This window comes from Falco punctatus, assembly GCF_963210335.1.
Source record: "Falco punctatus genome assembly, chromosome: 13".
In the NCBI taxonomy this organism is placed as follows: domain Eukaryota; kingdom Metazoa; phylum Chordata; class Aves; order Falconiformes; family Falconidae; genus Falco; species Falco punctatus.
This window is the reverse complement of record NC_137593.1, coordinates 9278205-9305734: the sequence shown is the minus strand read 5'-3', so window position 1 is coordinate 9305734 and position 27530 is coordinate 9278205. Positions and strand designations below refer to the sequence as shown.

The following is a 27530-nucleotide window of genomic DNA, read 5'->3' as shown; positions in this document are numbered from 1 at the left end:
TTCATAGTATTTCAGGTCAGAAGGTTCCTGCAAAGCACAAACAACAAACAGATATAAAAAAGCAATAACAAAAATACCCCAGCACTGGCCAATCTCCCATATATAGTAGTCCATAGAATAGTCCCACTGATGCTTTTGTAAACAGTTTTGTTTTGTTCTTTTACACTAGAACTACACTGTAATTTTCCCAGTAGCTATCTTTTACTTAACCCTTCAAAATAAACAATTTTCATGGAATAGCTGTAAATCTGTCAGCTAAAGTAAGCATCACTACTATTGGTAATTTTCCTCTTACATTTCCTCTGTGTCAAGTCTATCTGAAGTTTTGTTCACATAGCTTGTTTTTCTTCTTTATTCAATCAATCAAAAAATATTTTTATTTCACCTATGTTCATAGTGTTATCTTTTTTAGAAGTTACTGGAATATTTTGGAAGTTGCCAATCCAAACAATTGCAGTATTTGTTTTTGTGATATATGACCAGAATGAAGTAATTTAAGGATGTAAGGATGATGTGATATATGGGCTGTCTAATGCAAGCAGTAGTCTTAAGAGCAATTTGTCTTCTGGTTGTACTCTATTAATTTAACACATCTTAACTAGTGCAAGCCATCTGAAATGTTTTCATCGTGATAGCTAATAACAGAGATAAAACAGGAGATCAGAAAGAAAGAAATTGTGCTAAAAGAGAAGAATTCCTTTTTGGTAAATGAAACTCTTAACAATGTGGAATATGAGAAGAAAATTTCTTCTGCTGAACGGGAAGCTACCAGCCTCCAAAATGAGTCTCAAGCTCAGGATACTTACAGGGTTCAGCTGCAGGATCAGGTAAGGATGACCAAACCGTTCTGAAAGTATAACTTTTGAATAGATGGAGGAAATACAGGAATAGCATTTGCTTTTCTCTGGCTTTAATTCAACAAAATGTCTGCTTTTCCCAGTGTACTCATGATAATTTGGATCTGAACCCTCAGCTTAATTCTGTCATTGATACTGGTGAAGAGATTAGCTTGTATTCTCTGTTGTGTTGGTATAAAATGGATGAATTTTCTCTTAAATGGTGTAACACTGTTAGATGCTTCAGAAGGAGGCATGTCTTGCCTTCAGCATACATGGACTGCAGTATCATATAAAGGTGAGAGAAAGCTCTTTGGGATTCCAAACAGTTTCTATCCTGTGCTCTCAGAAGTGAGTGTTGATGGCCCTTGTAGTCAGGCTAAAATTCTTGAAAATAAAAAAACCCAACTCACTTTCATATGGCTTTCTAATCAAGAGGCAGCAGGATAGGGCTGCCCTGTGAACAAGCCATGCTTGCTGCTGTTTGTACTTACTCTGTTACTTGTAGTTAATCTGCACTTAAAGCTACGAATGAGCTGCACTGCTTAATTACTAAAATGTCTGTGTAAGTATTTCTAAGAGGTATTCAAATCTCATGGCTCTGTTGAGAAGGGATACACTCGTATCATCTCAGTACATTTTTCTGTTAACAAGAAAATGGTAACACTGGGCTACTCAGCAAGCTTTGTGATTTTAAAAAAACACAATGCACCTGCTGTTGCGTTAACTTTGGATACCTTTTCTGTAGCAGGTGCTTCAAACTGATACCCTAATTAAACTGTAGGTAGCTCAAACAAGGTGTAGGCTATTAGATTACCCTATAATTCACACAAACTTGAGGGTTCACAGGATTGGTAGGTTTTCATCTCTAAGCTGTGAGATTCTTGCTTGAAGTTTTTTACAATTAAAACTACATAATGTGATAATGAGAACAGTCTCCAATTATTAGGTGTTAGAACATCTGTGGCATGCAAGTGAGAAACAGGGAAAGAAACAGACTTACAGTTCAACAGATGCCTGACCTCCTCGTTCCTCATTCTGGTACAGAGAGAAACCAGCTACATACACCCTTGATCAGGTTTCTTCATCTGTGAAAGTGAAGACAATTACACATCCATTGTTAAGTGATACTGTGAAGACTAATGAGCTACCTACCGATTGCAAAGTATCCCTATCCTGTTTAATAAGTGTATGCTGTCATGTATTTTTTTACCAAATTAATTGTCTATTTTTGTCACAGTGTACCCTTATCTTAATCAAAATAATTTTATGTACCCAACAAAGTTTGAATTGGAAATATTTATTAGCTATATAAGGGTATCCCATGTTTACAAAGACCCTCATCAGTCAGCCGTGCTCTATAAAACCGTGGTTCCACTTATGCAGCTGCTGCTGGACAAGAATCGCAGCCCACAGCACCTTTGTAATTCATTCTGTATTCTTAAGTATTTTGTCCTAGTATTCAGATTAAGTAAATTAATCTATTGAGTTTACTAGCTGTGCTGATTTACAGCACCTCAGAATTTGCAGCACTTCTTATTTGGAAAACACTGTTAAAAAGAAACAGAATACTTTCCAATAAATAGCTCCCTTACAATGTAAAATATCCTGACATGTACCAAAGTAAATAAAGAACCCAATTGCTCCATTTTGTAATTTATTAGCTGGATGCTTTGAAATCCACTGTGGACAGAACTGCTTCTGATCTAGAGTCTTTGAGAACACAAGTAACCAATCTGAAGAAAGAAATACAGAAAAAACAAGCCAGGTAAGAAACAGACCTTCAAAAGTACCATTTGTAAGGGTTAATAGTGTAATCAAATCCTTGAAGTAGCAAAGAACCTTAAATAATGTTCATGATTAAAGCCTCCAACTTTCTGGTTACTTTATGCTCTGCACAGTTTCTGGCACCAGGGAATTTAGGAAATACTCCTGGTAATCCTTGTTTTTGAAGGGCATGAAAAGATCAGTTAGGGCCTTGGTTATCATAGGTTCAAGTTTAGCTTGCTTTATTAGGCAACTGCTCAGTAAGGTATGCTGCTTATTTTTGGCAGTGTTGTATATGCAATGTACATTTAACTTGTTAAATTGTGTAATTTTGTTTAGGTTAAGCTTTCTTAATGGAAAAAATGCAAGTCTTTCCAATAAGCTGAAGCTTGTGACTGAGGAGACACTCAGTTCAGAAGACAAAGCTTTGAAGATGGAAGAAATACTCAAGGAAGAAGAAAAAATTGTCAAGGTGAGATGTTTTTCATGGTTTCTGCAAATGAGGTTTCATTTGAATTTGCAACATCTATCTAGGACACTCATTTTAATCCATAAATGTTTAAGTATTAATATGATATGTAGCTATTTCATCAAATGATGAAGTAATGTGCATATAGATAAGCTGGTATCTGTGCTGGGGAAACTGGAGGAAAATAAGTGGTCCTAGTAATTCAGAAGATGATGTCCCCATATATTAATATATGATACTGGCACTGGCGTTGCACAGATCAGATATAAAACCAGAATTCTGACTCTGCCAGTGTACTGAACAGACATTTATCTCTAACATCACCTAAAAGCTACTTACAACTTCTCGGCTTGACTGAAATAAAATTTGGGCAAATTTTGTTATAAAGACACATTAATGTTTTGCTTCTGCTTTGTAACAATACTGAAAAATTTCAAAATCTTGTATTTTTGCTTAGCCCTTTGGGGAATTTGCCTCTAAACATTCTATTTTATGGACTACTGAGGAACAAGGGTCCTTGAACTTCCTTTTCATCTTGTCAGAATGACTTTTCAGTAGCATTACCACTGACAATTCTTGGCTTTAGTAAAACACCACTGAAAGTTAAAAACGTGTGAAGAACTATAATTTTGGCAAACTGACGTTTAAAAAGATTTTGAAATCTTTTAATCCAATTTGGCTGGCCTAGTCTCCTCTTCATTATTTTAATTCTACTATGTGATACTCTGATACATCTAACTTGTGGACATTTAAAGAATTACTGGCTCACTTCAGATTTCATTTTCATGATGAGTAAAAAATTTTGATACGGAAATTGACAAGCATAAGCTGTAATATGGTGTCTGCTTTTTAACATGTCTAATAAGACTTTTTATAAAAAAAAATTCAAAACCCACTTCTTTCTTACATTGCAAATTAAGTATAGGAATAAATATATCCTAATTAATTATCACGTGACTAACTGCAAAGGGCTTTTGAATAAATGCAATGTTGTAATGCAATGATCTGAACTTTCCCACATCTCAGAAAATGTTTCTACTGTTTTGTTATTTTGCTACTAATTCTCTTAAAAATATTCTACTGCTTAACTTCTGACTGAACTTGATACAATTTTTTTATTTTTACATTTTGTTGGACAATTCAAGTATTGGATATGCTGAAGCCTTCTTCACAGTAAAATGACCACGTTAAATTAACATGTCAGCAGGTGTTCTGACACATGACAACAAAGCTGTGTCTGTGCATAGCACTGTATACCTTTTTTTTCCCCCTATTTTGTTTCCTGTGGCATGTATGTGAAATAATCCCTTGCAGCAGACTGTTATTTTTCAAACTTAGTAACCCCACAGGCATTAGCTGTACATCTTAAATATACTTAGAGAAACTAGAGAGGGGATGTCTTTCTTTACAGAGAGTTTCTTGAATTACAGGCCTTACTCACTGTTTTGGTTTTTCAGATAATCTGAAAACAAGTTGTAATCATATAACGATTTATGGAAGTAAAAGCCTTATTTGCTTCCCCTTAAGACTGTTACCAGGGTGGCCAAACCATTAGCAGGGTTTCTTTACTTGCATCTGTGGCGGATAACCTAAGATGACATTGAGCCTGGCAGCTCCACAGCTTCAGGGTAATATTTTAACTAGAATGAACTGTTCTTGAACAATGTCTGTGATGTATTAGTCAGAAACATGCTTTCCATCACCATTAGACACACATGGCTATTTGCTGCATCTATTAATTTACTGTGAAAGGATATTTAAGGAACAATGTGGATGAAGTGTCACCATTTTGCGCTTTAGTTCTGAGATACTTCTCTCTCTCCAATCTGTGGCAAAGCAGTGCAGCACAGTGAAGCTTACTGAATATCTTATCTCTATTAACGACCTCACTTAAAGGGAGAGAAACAATTTCTATTAAATAAATGAATTTAGATACGCAAGAAAGACTATGAAATGAAGGTCAAATTGTGATCCAGTTTTAGTAGACAAATTCATCATTGTCATTAGCTTCAGAAAGAGCTCAGAATTGGGCACATGCATAAGAACAGTTTACTTCTGAAATTAAATTCCTGTGTTCAGGCATGATCTAAAGCCCACTGACATCAGTGTGAAATGCTACAGGCCATAAACAATTTAATATTAAACTTACACCTGCTTTTTTACTTCCTGAGTTTTGGATTTGGAATTTGACTTACAGCAAGTTCAAATACAAGAAAAAAAAATGTGTTTGGTAGAATGTGATTACAAACTCTTAGAGAGGGAGCTGACTTACCTTTCACCATTGTTAAAACCAGCAAGATGGTTCGCAAGCAAAGTTCACCATGTATACCTATAAAATCAAGAATAAGCACATTTTTAATCAGTGCAGAAATGTGAATTCTAAGGTGTTTTGCTATATTAATTTAAATGTGCATCTTCAAACTCTGTACCAGGCTTGAGCTAAACATAAATGAGTCTTTTGGAACAGCATTGTGATGCCACGTCACTGGTTTTAGAGATGTACCTTACAGGAAGCTAGTATGCTGCACAGCCTGAGCTTTAGAAGGTCTTTGATATTTGGGGGGGTGGGTGGAAGGAGGGAAAGACTGACATTGTCTTCCTTGTTAGGGTTATAGAAAGAAAATAATTTCAATTTTGTTTGTTTTCAGTACATTTCAGGTTACCTGAAATGTTCAGCATTGTCTTACTGTAGCAAACCCTACTAAAACCTAATTTCCTGCACTGACGTAGGTGTAAATGGCATGTATTTCTCCAAATATTCACATATACTGGAAGCAATAAGGAGGGGTCTTTTGGAAAGAATGGCAGGATTTTAGTTTTCTGAAAGGCTAAAACCAGTAGTATTCCTATAATGGGGAAAAAAGGTCATGTAATAGTGGGGTAGGATCCAAATTTTTTTTTAAAAAATAAATAATTTTAAATCAAAGACTTTTCCTGCCAACCATTCTGAAGACTTAAGAAATTCCATGTTCATATTAATGGATATAATATTGAATTTTTTTAATCTTCCTATATATGCTTAATAAAGGCAAGTAATTCCTCAGAAATTACTTCTGATGTGATTACTTACTTCTAATTATTAATTTGTCACCAGGAAAAAGAAACAGAAATGAACCAGTTAAAAGAACTACTTTCCAAGAAGACTCAAGAGTTAAAGGTGCAGAAGGATAAGGAGAAGTGTGTTCTAGCAGAAATTGAGGGAAGTCGAACATCACTTAAAAATCTTAAAAGTCGGCTGCACAGACTTGATGCAGATGCATTAAAACAACAAGAATTGATATATAATCAGGTAAAATGTTAACATTCATACCATCGTTTCTTGGGTCTAACAAGAATAAATAGCTTGAGTTCTGTAATGTTTGTCTACATCTTACCATTTTGGAAGTGCTGTGCAGTATGATTTGAAGTCTGCATTTATTCCTGTCTCTACATGTATGGATAAAATGGAGACTTTCTGTAGTATCACCTACATCATGCACTTGTGTATTTCATTATTTTTTGGATCTGCTGCTTTTCCCACTAATCTCCAATCAGTTCTTTACTTTGATCCCTCTGAACCACAGACACCTCAGGGTGAATTTTTAAAGCAATACAAGAGGTACATGCCAAAATCCTGTTATTTACTAATTGGATTTTGTGTCTATTTCCTATGCACCACTTTGAAAATTTGCTTTTATATAAGCATTTTCTGGTAACAGCAAGATGGCAACTCCACTGTAAGCCTCCCTACAGCAGACTGTGCTGAGTATGCTTTGTTACTGTTCTGGAAGATTACTCCTGAACCATCACTGTGCATCAGTCAACTAAGAATATTCTGCTAATGAGGTCTATAAGCCATAAATTATTATAAAAACAATGGCTTAATTGGGTGACTGTCCTAAAGCCAACATTTAGATCCAAGTTTATATCCAGTGTTTTAGCTTTATAGGAAGGCTGTAATTGCTTATCTCAGACTATGAATTCTCTCAAAAATTATTTTAACAGGATTTTTATATTCAGCAAGTTCAGAGACGGCTGTCACGGTTAGAAGGGGAGGTTAATGAAGATGAAAAACAAGTTTTGGAAGCCAAAGTTGCTGAACTTAAGAAAACCTTAGAAGAAAAGAAAAACGTGTACAATGTTTTAAATGCACAGCACAAGAAACTTCAGGTAGCTTCCTTAGAACATCAGGTTGACCGTGTAACATCAGGAAACTTCTGTGAATTAAGTAGATTGGGTCTTATAAATTAATACCTCGGTTTTAGATTAACAGATAAATGAATTTTGTGTAAACTGTGTGGAAAACTTTGTATGCTCCCTCTACCTTCCAGAAAAATAGGTCATTACTGCACAACTGAGACACCTTAGCATGAAGACAAGCACTGAAACGTTGGAAAGGCAAGCTTAGCTTTCATGTCAAGATGTGACTGACTGCTTGGAAACATCTGAGTTTATTGTTAGGACCATGTAGATATAGGAGAATATTATTCTGTGATGCTACTACTTACTTTTTATTTTTCATAAAAAAAGTACAGTTGCATTTAAAATTGTACAAAGTAACAGCATTTGAGTTAGTTGACCCCAATCCTGATATGTGGTTCAGAAATACTATTTTTTTGGTCTTTATTCATGTGAGCAAGTTTTGCATATGCATGCTTGTTCTCTGGTTTTCCACTATCCAGTGACCCTCATTAATTCTCAAAAAATACCCTTACCTTTTCTGTAGCTATGAACCAGTCAGTTACTCTGTAGCCAATTTATAATTTCTTTTCATAAAAAATGTGTGTTTATTGATCAGCTACATTTTAGCACATTTATAAACCTCTTTTCAAAGAGAAACCATACAGAGACAAAAGTCAGGTTTATAATGAAACATACCCAAGTGGTTTCTCAAAGTGATAGTTAAGAAAAAAATTGACCTATTTAGTGAGGGGAAAAACCTGCACATAAAAGAGCCATTTAACTGCAGTTCCATGCAATAACAAGATTTAAGGTCGGGCAACCGGTGCCCACACTTCAGTTTTGAGGAGATAGACAATTTGAGCAGCAAATATAATTGACAAACATTGAAACACACCTCCACGAATTTATTCATACTCTGGAGTGTTATCAAAGACAGGTGGGTTTATGAAGATGAATTCTAGACATAAAAGTCATGGTCAGACATGCCAGGATTTTTTTTTTTTCATCTAGACCAAAATACATGATTGTATCAGAATTGCCTTAATGGCTGCAAGATCTATACTGTATAAATAACAGTTTCTACGCTCCAAATAAAACAAGCAATGACTTTAATATTGCAACAGCACTCTGGGCACTGTTTGCAGAGCAGTATATGGACACAAGATGATGGTGGTTCCTGTGGTCCAGGACTTAAAAATATCTCATTTAAAATGAACTGGTAGCTTTTCTTGCAACTTACATTCACTGAAATAAATTAACTTATTTGAAAACAGAGTGATGTCCATTTCATCAAGAGAGCAATGGATAAGACAGGAGAAGAAACAAGTGATGTGATGATCAAGATAAATGAACTAAATCTTTTTAATGAGAGATCAGATCAGGAACTAAAAAAAGCTAAAGCCATTAAGCAGGTACAGTATTATTTCATAACATTAGTAACACAGGACACGTTTGTTTGTTTTTTCTAAAACATGAACTCATGACTTAATCTGAAGGCTGCTGTCTGCCTCCCACAGTGCTATATATCACTATATTCGTAAGAACCCTCTCTGTAGTTTCTTGACTACACCTTGCTTTCCAAACTTTGCAATTATTTTCATCACTGTTACCTTACTAGGCACAGTGTTTTTTCTCCCCGGTATAAAGCATGAAGTTTGTTTGGGTTATCAGTTTAATCACACATTACTTATACCACAATATCCACCTGGTCAGGTGGATATTTTCCCTGCCTTTAAAATAGGAAATGTGTTTACTGTTCAAGGACATCTTTAATTAACACTGTATTCTTGATGTGTGATGCCAGCTAATAAGTTTGGCACAGTTTTGTTATTAAATTGTGAAATTTTTTCCCCCAGCAGATGGTTTGGATCTATTGATATTCCAATTTAAGAAATTTGAAATAAAATAGAAGTCCTTCCCTCATGTTTTGATAAACAGACCCACCCACCCCCTCCCTGGTCCCTATGCTCTAATTGCTGAATATTTTTTCCTGCAATAAGTTTTAGCCTCCCTAAAGGAGGCACTAAGGTAGCAGAACAATACAGGGGGCTAAGCAGCAGGGGAAAGAATTTTGCTATTGACTTAACTGGTGCACTCGCTCCTCAATGAAAACTCTCTCTAAACTGGAATTTTTCTTTGGGGATGAAATTTAAAGAGACAAAAGAAAGAAGCTGATGGCATAAAAGAACTCAGAGAAAAAATGATACAGAGTTTGGGATCCGTAAGAGATTTTTCAAAAAATGATTCAAAGTGTTTGCATGCTAATGAAGTTCTTGCTGCTTTTCATAAGCTTTGGTAGATAAAAATTTGCTTATATAACACCACTACTTGTAGACCTACCGAATCAAACAAATTCCGAGACTGTCCTAATGTTCAAGTGAGATATTAACAGCTTCAGAAATTTCCTTCTAAGGTCTGCTTAATTTCTTTGAAGCCACCTAAACTGAAACGAAGTTGTAGATGGAAGTCTTACCCACCCATAACTTGGTCTGAATTAGAAAGTCTGATGAATTTGTATAAAACTATGTAGGACAGAGTCTACCTCTATTGCACTCGCCATGTAAACTGTTTAGCAAATGAGAAAGTGAGAACGGTTCTAAATGCAGAGCAAAATGAGTCTTACAGTTGTACATATATGAAAGATAAAATAACAGATGCTTTATAAAAAATTAACTGTTACAAATAGTCTTAACAAAACCCGATGCTTTCTTATTTTGAGACCTTTTTGGCATTTTTTAGGAGATGATGGTTGAAGATAATCTCTTAAAACTAGAACTGAACCGTCTTCAAGATGCTCTGTGTAATAGAACAGAGAAAGTTTTAACACTGGAAAAACAAAAATTGGAGTTAAAGAAAGCCATAGCAGAAAGAACTGAGGAAATTAAGATTCATAAGGCAATGCTGGATTCCCAGATAAGACTCGTGGATCAGGAACGGCAACGTATACGGTAACTATTATATAAATTAAACTTGTAACTTTTATTGAGTACATTTTATACGGGGACTGAAAAACTGAAGCATTTAACACCATTTCACCAATTAGAGAAACTGAAGATGAAAAAAATCTTGCTCAAAGTTATGTACTGGGACAGTTGAGGCTAGCAAGAGATCCCTTCTCTGAAGTCCAGCCTACAGTTTTAAGTACTTGGTGAACATGAGATTACACTTTATTCCATTAGGGAGGATCCTCTGCAGTACTGAGAGGAAAACTTAGCTGCAGACATTTTCTTAAAGTAAATGACACGTGTGTGACCCTGCCTTTTTAAAAAATAATCGGGAAATGTGCAATCATATGTCTGGAGGTATAAGAAAGTACGTGAAACAGAAGATGCTTTTAAAGAGTTTATTCCCAGCTGCTTGATAAAACTGTAATTTCTTTGACTGGTACAGTAAGTCTATCTGTTTAGGGTTTTCTTTGCCTTTAACAAATGAGCTCTCCCTTATGTGTCCTATAAAAAAAAATTAAATCTTCTGAGTTATATACGTATTGTCTTCTAAAGCAACTGCATTATGACATACTTTGCACTGATGAAAGAAGGGAAAAGTTATCTGGGACAGTTTTAGCTTTGAAATCCCCGTATCTGTATCCAGCCAAAAGTCACCCTTCAGCAGCTGAACTGCTGAAATCTGGCAGGCTTTTTATTCACCACTCTGCTAACCACACCCCACACAATAGGAAATTAGAGTGATTTAGTGTGACTCAAGCTTAACTGCACACCCAGAGTACAGACTGTGTGGCTTTTTTCCTTTGATAATTACACAGCTAATTGATACTTCCATGTAATTTGATTTGGGGTTGTTGCCTACTGTTGCTTATGCTCATTTATAGTGGCAATATTCAGATAATAGCAGCAGGGGGCAGCTTGTGCAGCTGTAGGATTTAAATGCCAAACCTTTAAACATTTTTGGGAAGGACTGTGGCACAGCCTCCCAGGATGCAGAGATCTGGAATATGAAAATAAATTTGACTCAGTTCAGAACTTCAAGAGAAGCATAGGTAACCAGAGAAACAGATGACTGTGGCTGGGAGAATGTAGAAAGCAACAAAAAACCAGCAGCTGCACAACTGCTGCCCTGCCTGCCTCCTGGTACACGGGCAGGCTGCTGGAATAACACCGGTAAAGTTGCTATAGCAAGAATTGCCCACAGAAACACTCTCTCACCCCACTTATTTTTTCCCAAAATCAATCAGTGCTGAATTTCAAGATCGCCTAAATAAAATTGATAAACTGAGATGCAGGTATGAAATTCTTACTGTTGTCATGATGCCACCTGAAGGAGAAGAGGAGAAAACTCATACCTACTATGCAATTAAGGTATTTTATTAACATAATTTATTATAATTCAAGCATTTAAGATACAGATTTCCCTGGGCTCTATTCAAGTAAATAAGACAACCTCCTTGCCTACTGCTCACTTTCAGTCTGGTTGTTTTACCTATCTGACGCTGTTGGTTATTAAAACGATACAGCAATTTCACATGAATCTCCATGGTCACTCCTACTGTCAGTGGAGCCTTAATCTTGAGCAGTTTGAAAATTTTCACTTCAGTGCTTGTTAATTTTTATAAAGGCATAAGTAGTACTGGTCACGTATGTGGTAATCCACTAAAAACTGAAAAGTAGTTTATCACAGTCTGACATGATCTTAAATTCTTCTACATTTCAGAGTTATTTTTAAGTATTTATTTTACCATATAGTGTTTATACCTTGAAGAATGTCAGGTTTATCACCTATGCATACTTCAGCTTTTCACTGGAAAAAAAATGAAATCAGTCTTTATTCATAATGCAATACCCTGATTCTGGAACAACAATCTATTATTTTTGATCTCCTCAAATTCTCAGAGTTCCTCTTAAAGCAAAATGCTTCTAGCTGTGATCTTGGCTGTGAAGTCCACCTTTTTCTGATTCTTAAGTGTTAGATTTCTTAATGATGGTATTTGTGCTACTGTGAGATCAAGCACAGCAGTGACCCTGGGTGAAACCCCAGTGGTCACTGGGGGTGTGTACCCTCTACAACTACACAGATTTTTCACTGTATCAGATGTTCTGAAGGGCCATAGAAACTGCTTCCCTTCACCAGCTGGCTGTGTTTATTAAATCTCACTGATCAGATAAATGAAGACTTTCAAGTGAGTAATTCCCAGACAAACTGGATGACTTGACGCTTTTTCAATGGTTTTTATACAACATACAATCTCAACTCTTAGCTGGATTCTGTGGGTAAAGGAAACTGATGTGAAGCATGTGCTACAGTTCCCATCAGCAGTGCGAAGCATGGAGGCTGCTTTGTACACAGTGTGGATACTGCTAATCAGGGCTTTGTGAGCTTAGATGGACAGGCAGACACCTACAACAAAATGCACATGGATGAAATACCTCAAAGAACTTCCAATACTGCAAATTACTCCTTCCAGCTACCTCGTAACTCAGATCTCAGTTCAGGCCTGACAACACAGATAAGCCCCATATTCTGCCTAGGATTTTAACCCTTATATATTGCAGGTATTTTTTTCCCTGTACAATTGTCCTAGTATTTTCAGTATGCGTGCAGTCACCTAAAGTATCAGTTTTATTTTCAGGCTGCACAGGAAAAGGAAGCACTACAGCGTGAAGGCGATGATTTAAATGCAAAGATCTGCAAAGCTGAAAAAGAAATTGTAGCTCTGGAAAACACTTTGTGTGTACTCAATAACTGCAACAGCAATTACCGGAACTCCTTCAGGGAAGTCACTGAGACAAGTATGTAAAATAGAAATTGCTATTTGCTGTGTAACTCATGGAATTTCCCAACTATATACCTGGCAGAAAAGAATGAATCGTACAGAGACTAAACCAATAGCAGCAAAAAGCATAGGTGATTCACATGCTGCTGTGATTAGTTCATCAGAATAAGCACAGAAGAAAATGCAGTAGGGTGTATATTCAACTTATGTGACAGTCTCTAAGAGTGTATTATATAAATTTTGTGAACAGTCCTAAGTAGGAACACTCAGAAGAGGCAAAGCATAATAGATTATTACTGGGGGGAGAAAAGCCATTACTGGGATAGAACTGCACAGTACAAAAAGCACTACCTTCTCTGGAGCGATGCATCAGTGTTATTAATTCAGATTTCAGAAGAAGGACAAGCCATGCCACTGCTGACCTTCTTGCAGTAGACTGAGCCAGCTGGGGCACAAAACTATACCCAGAGCAATGATACCGGCAGCCTGGGTACGTGTACTGTAGTGCTGAAGGTGGATCCCTTAGCTACGCCATCATTATCTCCAATTTTCACATGGAAGTGGGGGGGAAAAAAAAGTAGTAACCTGTCACCTGGGAAAACGATGAGTAAGAGTACAACAAACTGCACTACTGTAGCGTAGTGTCAGCAGATTTTAGAATACACACTATATAACTGCAAGTTTTTGTATATTGGAAATTCCTCAGAATTCTGGAAAGTATCTTCATCTGTTGTTTGTTGCCACTTAGACCTCACGAGCTTGCTTGCCATCAGGGGAACTTTGCTGAGTGTATAAAAAGTATCACCATAAGAAATGACATAAACGTCTAGAAAATATTTGATTATTAAACTTTTGTGCCCTCTGCTGGCTCTGGAAACAACAGCTCTTAAATCATTCTCATGAAGCCAGTTTTCCACAGTGATTTGGAAAGAGTAGTACAGTATTCAAAAAAACCTTAAACCTTGAGGTCTCTGTAATACTGCCAACACTAACATAGTAATGCACTTTAAAGTAACTTACTTTGAAGTGAAAAATTGAGCTGTATACACTGCTTGTCCAGCAATAATGCTGCCTCATTGTTTGGGATCACAGATGAGGAATATGAGGAAAAGTTGAAACTAGAGGAGGAGAAAAAGGCTGCTGATGAAGAATACAGATACAAACGAAGACAGATCAAGGAACTTCAGGAAAATCTTGAGGTAAAATACAAGCAAAAGTTTGACCAAACAGACAAGGCTGCAGCACATAGCTTAATCCATCCAAGCCATCCTACTGAAAGAACAGGAAATTCTCGGACAAATTTTTGCCTGTTTTTTATATCTAATGCTTTGTGTGAACAGACACAATTTTTTAGAATGCTGTACCTCTCTTTTCAGAAATTGAGTGCTTATTTGCATTTCCTCTAAATCACAGTGAGGCTTCTGGCTTTTTAGACACATACAGCTAGAAGTTTCAAAATCCCAGACGCATGCTGAGAGATGCTCTATTTTGGCAGCCAAGAAAGCAGTTGTATTTCTGTGCACATACACCACTATTGTATCATCCTGCCTCGTACCGCAGAGATTAAAATTCACACTCCTTGTGTCCTCTGGCATCCATGTCCCAGGATTTTTCTAGGGCAACATATTCTGTTTTATTAGCATTCAGGATACTTCAGTTTAAACAGTATTAATTTAGCTCAAGAGAGCCAGCTGACCCAACTTAGCAGGCTGAGCACTAAATGCACGTAAAGGATAGCTTGGGTTCAGGCTCCTCCTCAAGGACTTACTCTTGGTTCCCCTTGTTATCAAAGGGCCCACCTGGCCCTTAGGAATAACAGCTGATGTGTGACATTTTAGGCAGAAGAAATCAAAGGCACCCTGTTATATCCCACATGATGACTCTTAAGCCCCAAGTGACTGGCTACAGGTCAACAAACATTCCTATTGCTTATTCTGCCACCACAGACATATACCTTAAGAAATAGCATCTCTGAAACGAGACACACATCTTCATCAGGGAATAAGTCCTAGGCTATAATGAGGTGTTAATGCATACCCTTTCCTGCCTTTTAATTTATTTTTTAAGAAAAGCCACTCTTAGAGAGCTGATTTTATTAATTCCACTTAAAGGTTTCCATCTCTTACCACAGGAAACAATGTTGTTTTTCTTAGGATAGCTTGCACTGGGAAGTTGGTACTGTGCCAAGTCAATCCTTTGTAGGCACATCTGAAAATACCTACTTAGAACTTAATTCACAGTACCTTTAAAGTAGGTTTTTTAAGGATATCTAAACTACCTGGTGGTCTCTTTATCCAGGTATTCATACACTAAACAGACAGGCAGAAAGTTTTGAGTTGTAATTAGTACTAATTGCTTGAGCTACACTTAGAAACAAGTAGTAGCAATAACAGGCCCTTCCACCGAATAATACAAGATAGGATAACAGAACTGCTTTATAAACTAAAACTACTGTTCAAATGAATTTGCAGAGCATGGAAAAAGATTTTGATGTATTACTGAAGAAGGGGGCCCTCTTCCAAGAGCAAAAGAAGGAAAAAGCAGCTCTTATTTTGCAGCTGAACAAAGACACAGAAGAACAAAAGCCAAAACTAGAAAGGGTAATAAAACAGGTTTGTATATTAATTAATGACAACTTAATAACTTCATAGACAGTAGTATGTTTATAAACAATAGCACAATTAAAACCCACAGAATTTAAAGCTTAGCTTTCTGAAAGTATGTTGCATTTTCATAATAGCAATGCTTTAAAAATATTTGTGTTAAAAGTGTTCCAGACTCTCCAGAGAAATTCAGTCTCTGAAGAAAACTAACACAGAAACACAGGAAGGAGACATTGATCTTCGTGAATTGAAAAGCTTCAATAGAACCATCGACAAATTGTTAGCTGATGTTCTAGAAGCAAATCCTGATTTAACTACACCCTTTCAAATGTACTTTCACCAGGTGAGCTTTCCAGTTAACTGCCACCAAAATCTTGATCTGTAGCTCTAGTCTACTGATGAGCATCTTTCAAGGGCAACTCCTAAATTCAACCATAAATTCTATCTACTGTAAGACAGAAAAAAGCATTCATCTGCTTTCAACATGTCTCCTAATGCAAAGGATTATAAACCCTCCTGATATACCCAGTCCTATTATACAACCGTTAGGTCAACTTTTTTTTTTTTTCCCCTAAATTTTCTAGTCTAGTTTAGAGCTTCCTACAATTACTTCTGCTGGTGGTAGTCAAAGATCTCGATCACCATCCACACAAAGCTCACTAGCTTCTACGAGGTATGTGCAAGAAATGGGGTTTTGGGGGGCTTTTTTTGCTTTTTACAGTTAAAGTTTAAACCAGTAAAATTAGTCCCTAAATGGCAGAATTCCTGACTCCTAAAGGCCTTCTCAATCTTGTCTCTACTTCCTGAACACTCTATAAAACTTTCTCCTTATACTGCCCCACTTTACTAATTTTTCTAGCACACAGTTTACTTCAGCGTCCATCAGTTATAAAACAGTAATTATAGAATTATTACATGGATTTTTGCTAACCATGCTCTAATTAAGAGGTGGTTTCACATTATATAGAAGCACAAGTTTGAGCTCCAGCCACATTTTGTATTTTGTAGTGTGAGCTCCCTTTCCTAATTAAAATGGGAAGACGGACATGTATGCTTTTACTGATACTTTCTTCCCCTGTTCAACTAATAGTGCATATGGCATGCCGAGTCAGTTGTGATTAACATTCCCACAGGTTACTTAAGCAATTAATGGCAATGTCTACAACAATCTTTGCAGGGGATCTTACCTAGAGAGCCACTGAGCAGCAGTGTTTATACTGTATGCCACCGTTAGCAACTTTTATTTTAGGTACAGAGTTCCCTGTATACTCATGGGTCAATGTTTTGTCTTTCAGATCCTCCAGAAGCACAAATTCAGGGTCCGGTCACAGGCCGTCGCTCACAGTCATAGATCTGAGCTTGCCCATCAACACCGCTGCAGAAGCGGCTGCTGGCGGTTCAGAGCCACCCAGCAGAGCTAGCACCTCCAGCATTGTAAACACAAAAAAAAGACTTAAGTAATTTTTTTGAAGGCCATAGTAAAGGCTTCACACTAGTTAAGTTACAGATTAATCAATTAAGAAGCCTTAACTTCTTTATCAAGGTATATTGGCAATCTTAGCATTAATTTCTATCAGAACTTTATGTAGGTTTTAACTTTCTTCTACAGTACGCGATACACTATTACATAAAACATCTGGTTTAAGTTCTAGAGAAAATAAATTAACCTTTAACTTATTTTCTCATTTTGCTGTTGGAGAACTAAAGATCTGCAAAACGCTTCAGAAGCCATTAATTCGCTTTTCTTATAATGAAAACGAGAGTTGTTAGAGCCATTAGTTTTCATAAATTGGTATCTTCACTGTCAAAGTAAGTTTTAGATTACATTGCAGCAGCCCAGGAAACAAAAACGCATACTTAATTTCAAGATCAACCTCGACTATTAATCAAATAGTCATCTCAGGTCATATAAGAGGATATGATTTAAGTCAGTAAAACAGTGCTTTTTCTATTCAAAATTACAGAGCACCTTTTTTTGCACCTAACCTGTACCTACTGAATTACTTGGAAATCTTGCAGCTGAAGTACAACTGGTATTGTGTAGTCTGCCGGCTATTAGCTCCTTCACATGTTCTGCCAACATCTTTGGCAATCGCATTGTAAGAAGTGCGTAACTTTTTCCACAGCAACGCAACCACTGCCTTAAAGCTACTTGTAAAGCAAACAGAAAACAGCAGAAAAACAGGCCTCCAAAAAGGCCCACACTTGAACTTACCTAGACAATAAACACTTTTAAAACTCTTCTTCTACTTCAGTTGGTTTGTTTTGTGTGGGTTTTGTTTTGGTTTTTTTTAATTTTTTTCCCTTACATTAGAGAAGATATTTGACGCATTTCAAGTATGTAATATACTTGCCTTCACAGATACCGGAGGGTTCCATTCACTTAAGCAGCATATATAGCAAGCGCACCAGTACAAAACAGCAGCATTAACAAAAATCAAGACAGAAAATTAAGAAAAATTAAGAAAATTTAATGATCAAATGAGCTATACATATTGATGGCACATGACTAATTCAGTTATCCCCTTGCTATAGCTGGAAGTTAAGTTTGATACAAAATAGTACTCCAGGGGACAAGAAAAACCAAACAAAACCTATCTGTTGTTAAAGTGCAGATTTGATGTGAGTTACAGCTAACTACAAGTCCAGGGTATCAAAGGATTTCAAACCATCAAACAGAATATTGTACCGGAACACCCCAAATTAAAAGCACAGGAAACTTAAGATTTTAAATAATAACTGATATTTTATGTAAGATACCCTTTCATCTCTTTCCACCATACAGTCTTTTAGAGTTCTCTGACATTCTGCAAGACAGAAAAAATTCTGCATTTCTATCACTCTTCATATGTATTTCCTCAAGAGATACTCAGATCAAAGTTCATTTAACTACACTCATCAGAACAGTGTTTTCCCAGGTACTTCATTGTTTCTTCTGCTTATTTCCTTTTTCCCTCTCAAACTCAGCTATCTGATTGAATATGTTAACTAAGTTCTGGGGCAGGTTTCTTTTAACACCGCTTTCTGTTTGTTCTGTATCGTTTTGCCCTGGGTTTGAAACACTTAAAGCCATTTCCTCATCTGGTTCCTTTGTTGTATCAGTCTCCTCATACCTTCTTTTCCTACTCTTAGACTCACTTTCATTTTTATGCTGACTTAACGCATGCCTATCACTACGGTAACTTTTGTCACCCTCACGTAAGGAGGTGCCAGAATATGATCTGTACTTTCCCACTGACTTGCCAGAATAGTCAGACCCTGATGGAGACATGTAATACCTGTCTTGACCTGAGCCATGTTTTTTAAACTGCTCTTTTCTCCCCTCTACATCCCTTTCGAATTTCCTAAAATAATGCATCCTGGGTTTGTCATCTGACTTATGATATGAACCTGAAGGACCCCTCCGACTTGAGAACAATCTATCCGTTTTACCATATGTTTCAGTTTTGCTACTACCTGGCAGAGTTCTGGAGCTACTACTGTAAGAATCTCTTGAATCTTCAGACCTACCTCCAAAAGTGTCTTCATCATCACCTGAAGTCCTTGAAAAAGAACAGTGTCTGTCTTTCTCTTTTACCTCTGTTTTTGGACACACTAAGCTGTCCTGCCTTTCCAGCAGTTTTTCCACTTCAAAACTTTGGTTAAGAAAAGAAGCAGAGGTATCAGCCGGAGGCGAATACCACTCCTCTTTCCTAATCTGATCTTTATAATGGGAAGAAGCTCTAGATGAGCTTTTTTTGGAGCTGCGGGCAGACTCTGATCTATTCCGACGCTTTTTCCTATGTTTCTTGTGATCAGAGGAAGAGGAGGAGGAAGAAACTGATACATCTGATGAAGAATCACTTGAGGAGGAAGAGGAGGAGGAGGAGGAGGAGGAGGAGGAGGAGGAGGAGGAAGTCGATACTTTCCTTTTCTTCTTCAACCTAGAAAATGTGAGATAATCTTCAGTATCAGGCAAAAATTATACATAGCAAGCAAAACTGCACTCCCCAGATTTAGCTGAGATTTGACTGTAAGGCATGAATGGAAACTGAGCTTGAGCTGGCCAGACAATTTCAAATGTCATTTCTTTATTAAAAAAAAATAAGATTAAATCCACCAAATTGTTCATTGTAAAAGGCATCTTTCCCACTTTAGTATGGCATTACACTTCACAAATACTTCACATTGCAAAGTATTTTTTAAATGACTTCTGTTCCACATCTATCTCCATTAAAGGACACAACCCACAAAAAAATTCCAGAGGAAAAACAGCTTACCTAGGTAGATGTTCTACCTGGCTTGCTGTTGGACACACTGTCTGCGAATGGATTGCTCACAGCCTTATCTGCACTTATTGCCACATAATCAGGATACTGAATATAACAAGTTACCTTTTTTCTTCTTTTAAGAGCTTACGCAATTTTTCTGCACTTGTTTCTACTTTCTTTTCTTTCTGTCTCTCTTCTTTGGCAGCTTGTTTCTCCCTCATTTCCAAAGATTTCTTTTTTGAACCCAAGCATCATAAAAAAAATTACATTAAAAGTGTTAACATGGGTATTTTTCCCCCATGTCCCCCAACCCCATTCAAATATATAATTACACCAGGGATGTTTTACCAGGATTCCCAGATCAAGAATTAATATTGTTCAGGAGTTTGGTATTGGCCATTGTTATAATCAGGTTTACATTAAGGACCATATTGCAGTTTTTGTTTCATTAAAAAAAATACATTTGACCAGCCATTGCAGTGGAACCCGTGATCCAGCACGCCGTGAAGCATGAAGGCCAGAAGGCATAGATAGAATATTCAAGAAAAACCAAAGAATTACCAATATGAAGAGGAGAGGGAAAAAAAACCCAATAGGTTTGAAAGAAAGTATCATTATTGGAGTTTACAAGTAAAACATGGCAGAACCCATTTTGAAATGTATTCAAGTTGGCCATGTTTGAATACAAACCGTTTTGTAACAATTTCACAGACCAGTTTGATGCATAGTTTACGTAAGAAATCATGTTCCAAGGGTTTGTGGGTGATGAGCAGCACCAGATGTCAGATACAGCAACAACGGTCCAATTCAGAAGAAAATGCATTGGAGAAAAACACATAATCAGTATTACAGGAAAACATACTTCAGTGCTTTTTCAGCCATTCTAGCACAACAGTGATAGTATGAGGCTTATGGATTAAAATACAGGTAAATGCAGAAAAGCATCTCATCAGATGATTAATCCTGAAACTACTTAAGAGAACAGACTTCTGCCATCTACAGCCCTGAACAACAGCTCTGCTGATACTAAGAGCACGCAGAAAGTCTGATTATTGTTTTCAAAACTTAGGAATTGTCTTAACAGTTACAATAAAAGAAACCCTTCATTGCAGTTAAGGCTATGCAAACCAAACCATAGCTAACATTGTGGGTTTTTATCTGCTGTATCAATGACCCATTATGCTATGAAAATGCTAAAGAAGAGAAAAATTTATCTGCTACTTGCTGAGAACATTCTTTATCACGTTAACAAGCCAACACGTCTTTCTAAAGCAGCCAAATATGAGTAGTGCTCAAATACCATGCAACAGTTTGCCTACAATGTAGTTCAGTTTATTAAGGAGATTGTCATATCTCCTCTTCCCCTTCTTTCAACACAACCTGTCAGCATTATGGCTCCACCAACTGAAGAAGTGTTGATTAAGGCCATCTACACGAGTCTACGTTACTTCCTTACATGCAGAAGCATAGAACAAAACAAGCCTGTTCCTCAGTGCTCTATTTTACTCTTTGATCCTCTCTGGAAGACAGTACAAGTAGAGGAGGTAAATAAAAGAAAAAAAGACAACTCAGATCAGCGCAGAGACCCACCAGGGCTCACCTGGGAAACAAGCTGCATGCAAGAGAAGAGAGGAAAAAAACCAGCAGAGAAAGCCAAGGTATTCAAATTGCCTGCCCACCCACCCTCCACCTCCTGCTGTTTTCCTTTAAATTACCTCTTAATTACCCCTCTCACGTGATCTTTCTGTGAGTTAGCTTTGGCTGGTCTTGCTCTATCTTTTCATCATTACTCCAAACGACAAGGATCTGACCAGCAAGATGGTAAGGAAGGAAAATAAATACCGCACAAGTGTTTCACACTTTGCATGTTTGCATTCACAGAATGTTTTAATTTAACATTATCAGTCATGTTTGTGCGATGCAATATTCTTATCCTTGTTTTAGCTGAGAGGCTTCGCTCTTTCCCTGTCTCCACTATTTGGCATTTCTTTACTACGCTGTTCAAAACAGTGGAGTCATCAAGAGGTACCTTTCTTCTGGTAGGTACAGCCATAATGCTCACTATAAAATATCTACTGTAGAGAAGGGAAGCAGAGAATAAGACAAACCATCAGCTTAAACTCTCCCTGTTCAAAATCTTTAACACGATTTTTGATGTTCATTTATTGCCATTGAGAACACTATCTGAAGAGAAAGTAAAGAATCACCTGCATATGCTTACGGAGTTTCGTTAAGGCCTCTTCTGCCTCCTGAAAAGTCTCATCCAAACTTAAGGCTTTTTTATAGTAACTCTCAGCATTTAGTAGCTTGTCTTCCTCTTCCAACCTAAAATTCAAGTGACAGTTCATGTACAGTTAAGTTGCACATTTGTGACAGTTTTTTGATATTTTTAGGACCACCTTTCTTATTCCCACTATGACACTACCACTCTTATCACAGCACTGAGGAATCCCTCCAAGACCCTCTCTATCATACTAGCCCACCTCAGTGAAGTAGTAAAACGGTATTTCTGATGCATTATTAACTCCTAATCACCATCAGTAATACTGTTCTTTAAAATTTCAATTTCAGTTTCAAAATCACAGTCTCTCTCCTCTTAACACAGTTAGAAATTAAATTATTGCCTGAATATTCAAAAGCAAAATTCTGTGTTACAGTAGTTAATCAGTATTTCAGTAGAGTAACAGAACGTAATTTTGGTACAAGCCCCTCCTTTAAAAAACCCCAAACACAACCTATTGGAATATATTCAAACATTTCACAAGACATTATGCAAGCCTGATACCCTTTCACTGGTAGGGTACCCATGATGAAACCTCAAATATCTTGCCAGGATTTTAACTCCGACAGAGGAGAAAGCATAAGCACCTGCACAAGCAGGTACGTTTCCAGAGACATTTTTTTAAAACACAAAGCAAGGAAGCAAAAAGGCTATTCTGTATCCTAACTAGTATGGTAATAAAAAAAACATACTATGAGAAAAATTGTTAACAACCAAACAAAACCCCAACCCCAACACTTACTGGCCGCCTCTTTCCACAAGTGTCTGACAGAGGTATTTTCTTGCATTTCTATGGGTAGGACAGTTTTCTAAAGCGATTTCAAAATCACTTATGGCTTTGTTCAGACTTCCTTTTGTTGCATAGCTAGAACAACAGAAAAGTTGCATGGATTTTAGTGATGTTTCTCTTTCACAAAGTAGCAAAACCCAAAGAAACCAGCAGACTTACAGAGCTCCACGTGCTACTAAAGCTTCAACATTTTGTGGATCGATTTCCAAAGCCTTGTTGTACTCGTTCATAGCTTCCACGTGACGCCCAACCTTAAAATACTCAACCCCAGTCTTCACACTGGAGAAAAATATTTAGAAAATCTTACAGTTAAGCCTATATTGGTTTTATACTGTTAAATACTCGCAAATTATGGTTCCAAATGAGTGACAGGTAATAAAACTTGCCTTTGTTATCACGTACTTAACACTAGCATATCAGATGAACGTGGTATTGACATAATTGTCTTTAATCCAAAATCTTAAGGCACCACAGAGCGTTTCTGCAGATGGTACTACTACATTACACAGGTTTTCTTTTATGGAATGAACATTTAGAAATGCATGCTTTTCTGCACAAAAGCCTGTGTGTGCGACCTACCACCGTTAAACTGGAAAAGGCTTAATTACATCCATCCATAATCACCATTAGATCAATGGCATGAGGTGAGATGGGTAGATGGTTCAAATTGAAATCAGTTCAAACTCAAATATTTTTAGTTTTATATCTCCTATTACCCAAACTTTTCATCCGCATTTACCAATAGGTTAACTTATTGGAAGAGAACTGATAAGTTGAATTTCAGAAGTTTTATTTATAGACTTTTTAGAAAACATAAAACATATTTTATATTTAATATATTTAAAATTTATTATATTTGATTTAACTTACAAGCAACGTTTTCTGCAATTAATCAAAGTTGCAAAACACTATTGTTTTAAGAAAAACACTTGTCAATACAGAAATCAGAAATTCTGATGCTTCACACAGATTTTGGTTTTTGAACTAGTATATTCAAGAGAAGTTTTTCCACAAAAAATGTACCCTTTTAGGAGAAAAAGTGTCTCTTACTTCTGCCTGCCCCACCCTGTAGCACGCCCAAGGACAGTGCGGAGTGTAAAAGCAATAGCACCTATCCAGAGCTGCTGTTCCAAACGCAGACAGGGAAACACATTTACCTTTTCAAAGACAGCAAGCCCACTCGTTAAATCTACAGTTCAAAGCTTAAGTGGCAGGACAAGTAGTAGTATGTCATTCAACACCCAATCATAACATGGAAAATTGGGTACTTGGTATTGTAACAAATCTTACCCTCATCTCAATGGACCAGCTAGTTATAAATACTCTGAGAAGTTCTCCCTTAAACTTAACACATATTTTGGAACTGAATCTTGAGACTATCACACACCCACTTGGCAGTTAGGGTTACTTCCAGGAAGATCTTCCTTGTTATACCACTACACATGCTGTGGAAAAACTGATTCAACATTTATTTTTGTTTAAGAAATAAAAACTGTAACCTAACCTGACCAGACAAAGACCTCTGACAAGACGCAAGTACTGCCATACCATTTCAAGGCCCAGGATTCAGACTGCTTTTTCCTCAATGCAGGGGCAAAATCTTCTTCACTGAAATTTTTCCTTTAAGGAAAAAACAAACAGAAACATCAAGTTGGTCTTCTGAGACTACAACATTAAACTCAGAATACGTAATGCAGCTGAAACAAGCTGAAATATTATTTATACAACGCCTTACTGCTCTCCCTCACTCAGTCAGAAATATTCTTTCCTATTTCTGAAACCAGTTTTTCCCAACCCATTCTAGAAGTGCTGAACTGACCCAGTACAGCTGCAGTCCATTTAACAGGAATATGCCACATTCACACCTGCTTTGGGGCCTAATACATAGGGGGCTCACAACATCAATTGGTGTGTATGTTTGAGCCTATTTTACTAAAGTGGTCAGATCTATTACTAAAATAAACACCTGACAAAAACCACTAAAACTTAATCATCCTGCATTTCAATCCAAAGCTGTCAACAAGATCTAAGCAATAAATTCCTGAACTATTTGGTATCAAACATTTTGTGTGATAAGATGCCTTTCTTATTCAGAGCTACAGAATTTCACATGTAGATTTCTTACTCTAGAGGAGTTTGCTTTTAAATATTTAAGGACATGTAAGCTGCAGTCATGCACATCAAAACGAAAAAGGTTGAAGTGGTCTAGGACTTCCGCTCACAAGTCTATTTCAAAGGATTAGAGTAATCTCCACAAAGCTATAGGATAGGAATAATGTAAAAATCACTTACATTTGAAGACTTCTCATCAACGACGGTGGATTTGTTTCACTTAGTCCTAGTTTTTCTGCTAAATATTCAACTAATGATGGATTAGCAAATCCTGGGGAACGATGCAAAACCTCTTCAAATGTCTCTGCTGTATTAGCAACTTCCATGCTTCGCCTTACAAAAAATAAAAGTGCCAGTGTACATAAACACAACCTCACAGATGCTATACTCTATTTTATGATGCTTATGTTTAAAATAAAAATGCCTATACCAATATTTATCACTGCTCAGAAGCTGTTCTCTTTTACAGACATATATTTTCCCACTAGTTAGCAACCCTTATATCCTTTAACTTAAGTGAGCTTCTGAAATATATTTTGACACCCATCTATTTATCTCCAGGACATACAAAAACATTATAAAAATTACAGATAGCTGTGTCCTTCTGTCTTCTAAGAACAATTTTAAAAATGTAAGAATTTCATATTCCAGTCTCCCAAGGTTTTTGTTTCTTGGTTGTGTGTTTTGGGTTGGTTGTTGTTTTTGTTTTTTTTTTTTTTTTTGGGGGGGGGGAGCAGGGCTTTTTTTGTTGTTTTATTTTTTTATTTTCATTAACAAGGTCCCACAGTGACAGATACCTCACACTGATTTTTGCTTTTCTTACATTTAAGGAAAGATGCTAAAAGACCAACCACACATGACATATCCACAAACAAGCATGTTAAAGAGATGAACAAGATCTATGTAATCATCCAATTAAATCAGAAACACCGTCGACAAATTTAAAGAAAAAAAATGTCAAATTTTGTCAAAGCCGCTCTTCAGACACACTGAATACACCTAGCAAGTACGGCTGAACAGTGCAGTATTACCTATAATGTAATGGGAAGTCATCTGAAGTAATTACGCCTAGTTTTGTACTGGAAAGATTGGGTGGAAGGGCTGAGCTGTAAAGTGACACTGTGAGCTTCTCGTGGTAACGATCAACATCCTTGACTGCAGCTACAAAACCAAAGTTAAGATAAAATTACAGAAGTGTCTCAAACCCAAAACAGATTTTTGACAGCTATTGTAGTTACTTGCCTCGAATAAGGTCTCCAGTTTGATAGTAAGATAAAGGATCTCCATGGTTGCTTTGAGAAGGCACATCTCTCAAAGGACAAAGAGCCTGCAACAGAAAAAAGCAGGAATACTGTGACCAAAGCCAGAAGTTGTTTGGTTTTTGCTCCCCAAGATTAAACCAGAAGATTAGCCTCCATGCACAGCACAACCGTGATAGTTAAAAGCATGGTTTGGTTCAAATAAAAATTTATGCACCCATAAATGATAAACTTTTCAACTCCAAAGCAATAACTATTGAGTATGGGTCATAAAAGGAAACATGTGCTGTCTCAGCAGAGCATCAGGAGCTGTCCACAGGTTCAGACGCCACCCACCATCCCACGGTTCAGTTTCACCTTTATATATACCACTCCATTAAGAGATACAAGAAACAGCTAATACATTAAAAAGCTTCTACTTAACAAGAACAAAATAATGATCAACGCCGTATCTTACTGTGATTTCTAAATCTGAAATTTCCCGTATGAGACCACTGCCCAGACAAATCAACACCATGAAGAAGCCAAATTCACGAATAGATGTAATCCTCCCGATCACGATATCACCACGTTCGATGTCTTGAAAAAATAATTCTCTTCGTTCTTCCCTGGGCACCTCCATGAATCGCTCCAGGGGAGGCATGACAGCGTAACACTCTGCAACGCAAGGCACACACAGTCACACAGCAGCCAAGGCACACCGCAAAACACCCGGCGATAGCGAAACACTGAAAACCTGGTGTAACCGGACTAACAGGCGATTTGTGCACAGCCTGTAAAAAGCAGCAGGCGACATCCCCACCCTGGTTTTACGGGGGGCTAATGCCAAGCGCCAGCCCGCGGCCTGACCTTCATTCTCCTCAATCACGTCGGCCAGCGGCCCGTTGGGCTTCCACGAGTGGGCGAACAGCAGGTCGGCTTTTTTGGCGATGAAGCGCTTTATCTCGAGGTCCAGGCTCGCATCCTCTTTCCTGGAAGAAGAAGAAGCCGGTGAGATCCGGTGAGAGCCCCGGCGGCCCCGCCCGCGGCCCCCACCCGCCGCCCCTCACCAGGCGCCCGGCGGGGCCCCGCGGGGCGGCTCCAGGGCAGTCCCCGGCGGCGGCAGCAGCCCGCGGAAGTCGGGGTTGTCGTGCTGCTCGGCGCGGAGCAGGGAGAGCAGCGCGGGGCCGTGGTAGCTCAGCGCCTGCCGCAGCAACTCCCGGTCCATCCCGTCGCCGGGCCCGGAACAGGAACCCGCGACCCGACACCCTGCGTCGGCGCCCCGGCAACGCGCA

At 37.6% G+C, this 27530-nt stretch overlaps 2 protein-coding genes and 2 long non-coding RNA genes across 7 annotated transcripts in view; 1 reads left to right on the top strand and 3 right to left on the bottom strand.

Moving 5' to 3' along the window:
- The window catches only part of LOC308072758, a 15335-nt gene extending 9153 nt beyond the window's left edge, over nt 1–6182 (bottom strand). Inside the window, exons 1-2 of the long non-coding RNA XR_013931780.1 lie at nt 5345–6182; nt 1840–1924 (exon numbers count right to left, since the gene is read on the bottom strand). This is a non-coding gene — a long non-coding RNA (uncharacterized lncRNA). The remainder of the gene's footprint in view (nt 1–1839; nt 1925–5344) is intronic.
- The window catches only part of CCDC39 (coiled-coil domain 39 molecular ruler complex subunit), a 24851-nt gene extending 6287 nt beyond the window's left edge, over nt 1–18564 (top strand). The window contains exons 7-20 of the mRNA XM_080410060.1: nt 636–827; nt 2501–2604; nt 2943–3075; nt 6167–6361; nt 7057–7221; nt 8508–8645; nt 9973–10181; nt 11426–11549; nt 12818–12977; nt 14054–14160; nt 15433–15573; nt 15731–15907; nt 16149–16237; nt 16860–18564. Of these exons, the coding sequence (XP_080266186.1) occupies nt 636–827; nt 2501–2604; nt 2943–3075; nt 6167–6361; nt 7057–7221; nt 8508–8645; nt 9973–10181; nt 11426–11549; nt 12818–12977; nt 14054–14160; nt 15433–15573; nt 15731–15907; nt 16149–16237; nt 16860–17025 (2100 nt within the window). The 3' untranslated portion in view covers nt 17026–18564. The remainder of the gene's footprint in view (nt 1–635; nt 828–2500; nt 2605–2942; nt 3076–6166; nt 6362–7056; nt 7222–8507; nt 8646–9972; nt 10182–11425; nt 11550–12817; nt 12978–14053; nt 14161–15432; nt 15574–15730; nt 15908–16148; nt 16238–16859) is intronic.
- On the bottom strand, nt 11659–14058 carry LOC308072760. Its single transcript, XR_013931782.1, has 2 exons — nt 13982–14058; nt 11659–12585 (listed from the first exon to the last, which is right to left on the bottom strand). It is a non-coding gene; the product is annotated as an uncharacterized lncRNA (long non-coding RNA).
- On the bottom strand, nt 18015–27530 carry TTC14 (tetratricopeptide repeat domain 14). 4 transcript variants are annotated; one of them, XM_080410068.1, is made up of 12 exons: nt 27306–27529; nt 27106–27227; nt 26714–26913; nt 26240–26324; nt 26029–26158; nt 25178–25330; nt 24434–24505; nt 23045–23164; nt 22838–22960; nt 22022–22139; nt 19938–20047; nt 18015–19487 (listed from the first exon to the last, which is right to left on the bottom strand). In XM_080410068.1, the coding sequence occupies exons 1-12, from the start codon at nt 27461–27463 to the stop codon at nt 18488–18490; spliced, it is 2391 nt and encodes a 796-aa protein (XP_080266194.1). In that variant the 5' UTR covers nt 27464–27529; the 3' UTR covers nt 18015–18487. The 4 variants fall into 4 exon arrangements, 3 of the variants coding, with proteins under 3 accessions (XP_080266194.1, XP_080266196.1, XP_080266195.1); XR_013931779.1 differs by lacking the exon at nt 18015–19487 and having other exon boundaries at nt 19641–20047; nt 20505–22139; nt 27306–27530; XM_080410069.1 differs by lacking the exon at nt 18015–19487 and having other exon boundaries at nt 19641–22139; nt 27306–27530.

What these genes read in the sequence shown, in the direction of transcription:
- TTC14 (XM_080410068.1), bottom strand. Translation starts at nt 27,463, where the DNA reads ATGGACCGGGAGTTGCTGCGGCAGGCGCTGAGCTACCACGGCCCCGCG. An exon ending in GGGGCCCCGCCGGGCGCCTG is followed by an intron (nt 27,228 to 27,305) that starts GTGAGGGGCGGC and finishes TTCTTCTTCCAG; the next exon opens with GAAAGAGGATGCGAGCCTGG. An exon ending in CGTGATTGAGGAGAATGAAG is followed by an intron (nt 26,914 to 27,105) that starts GTCAGGCCGCGG and finishes CTTGCGTTGCAG; the next exon opens with AGTGTTACGCTGTCATGCCT.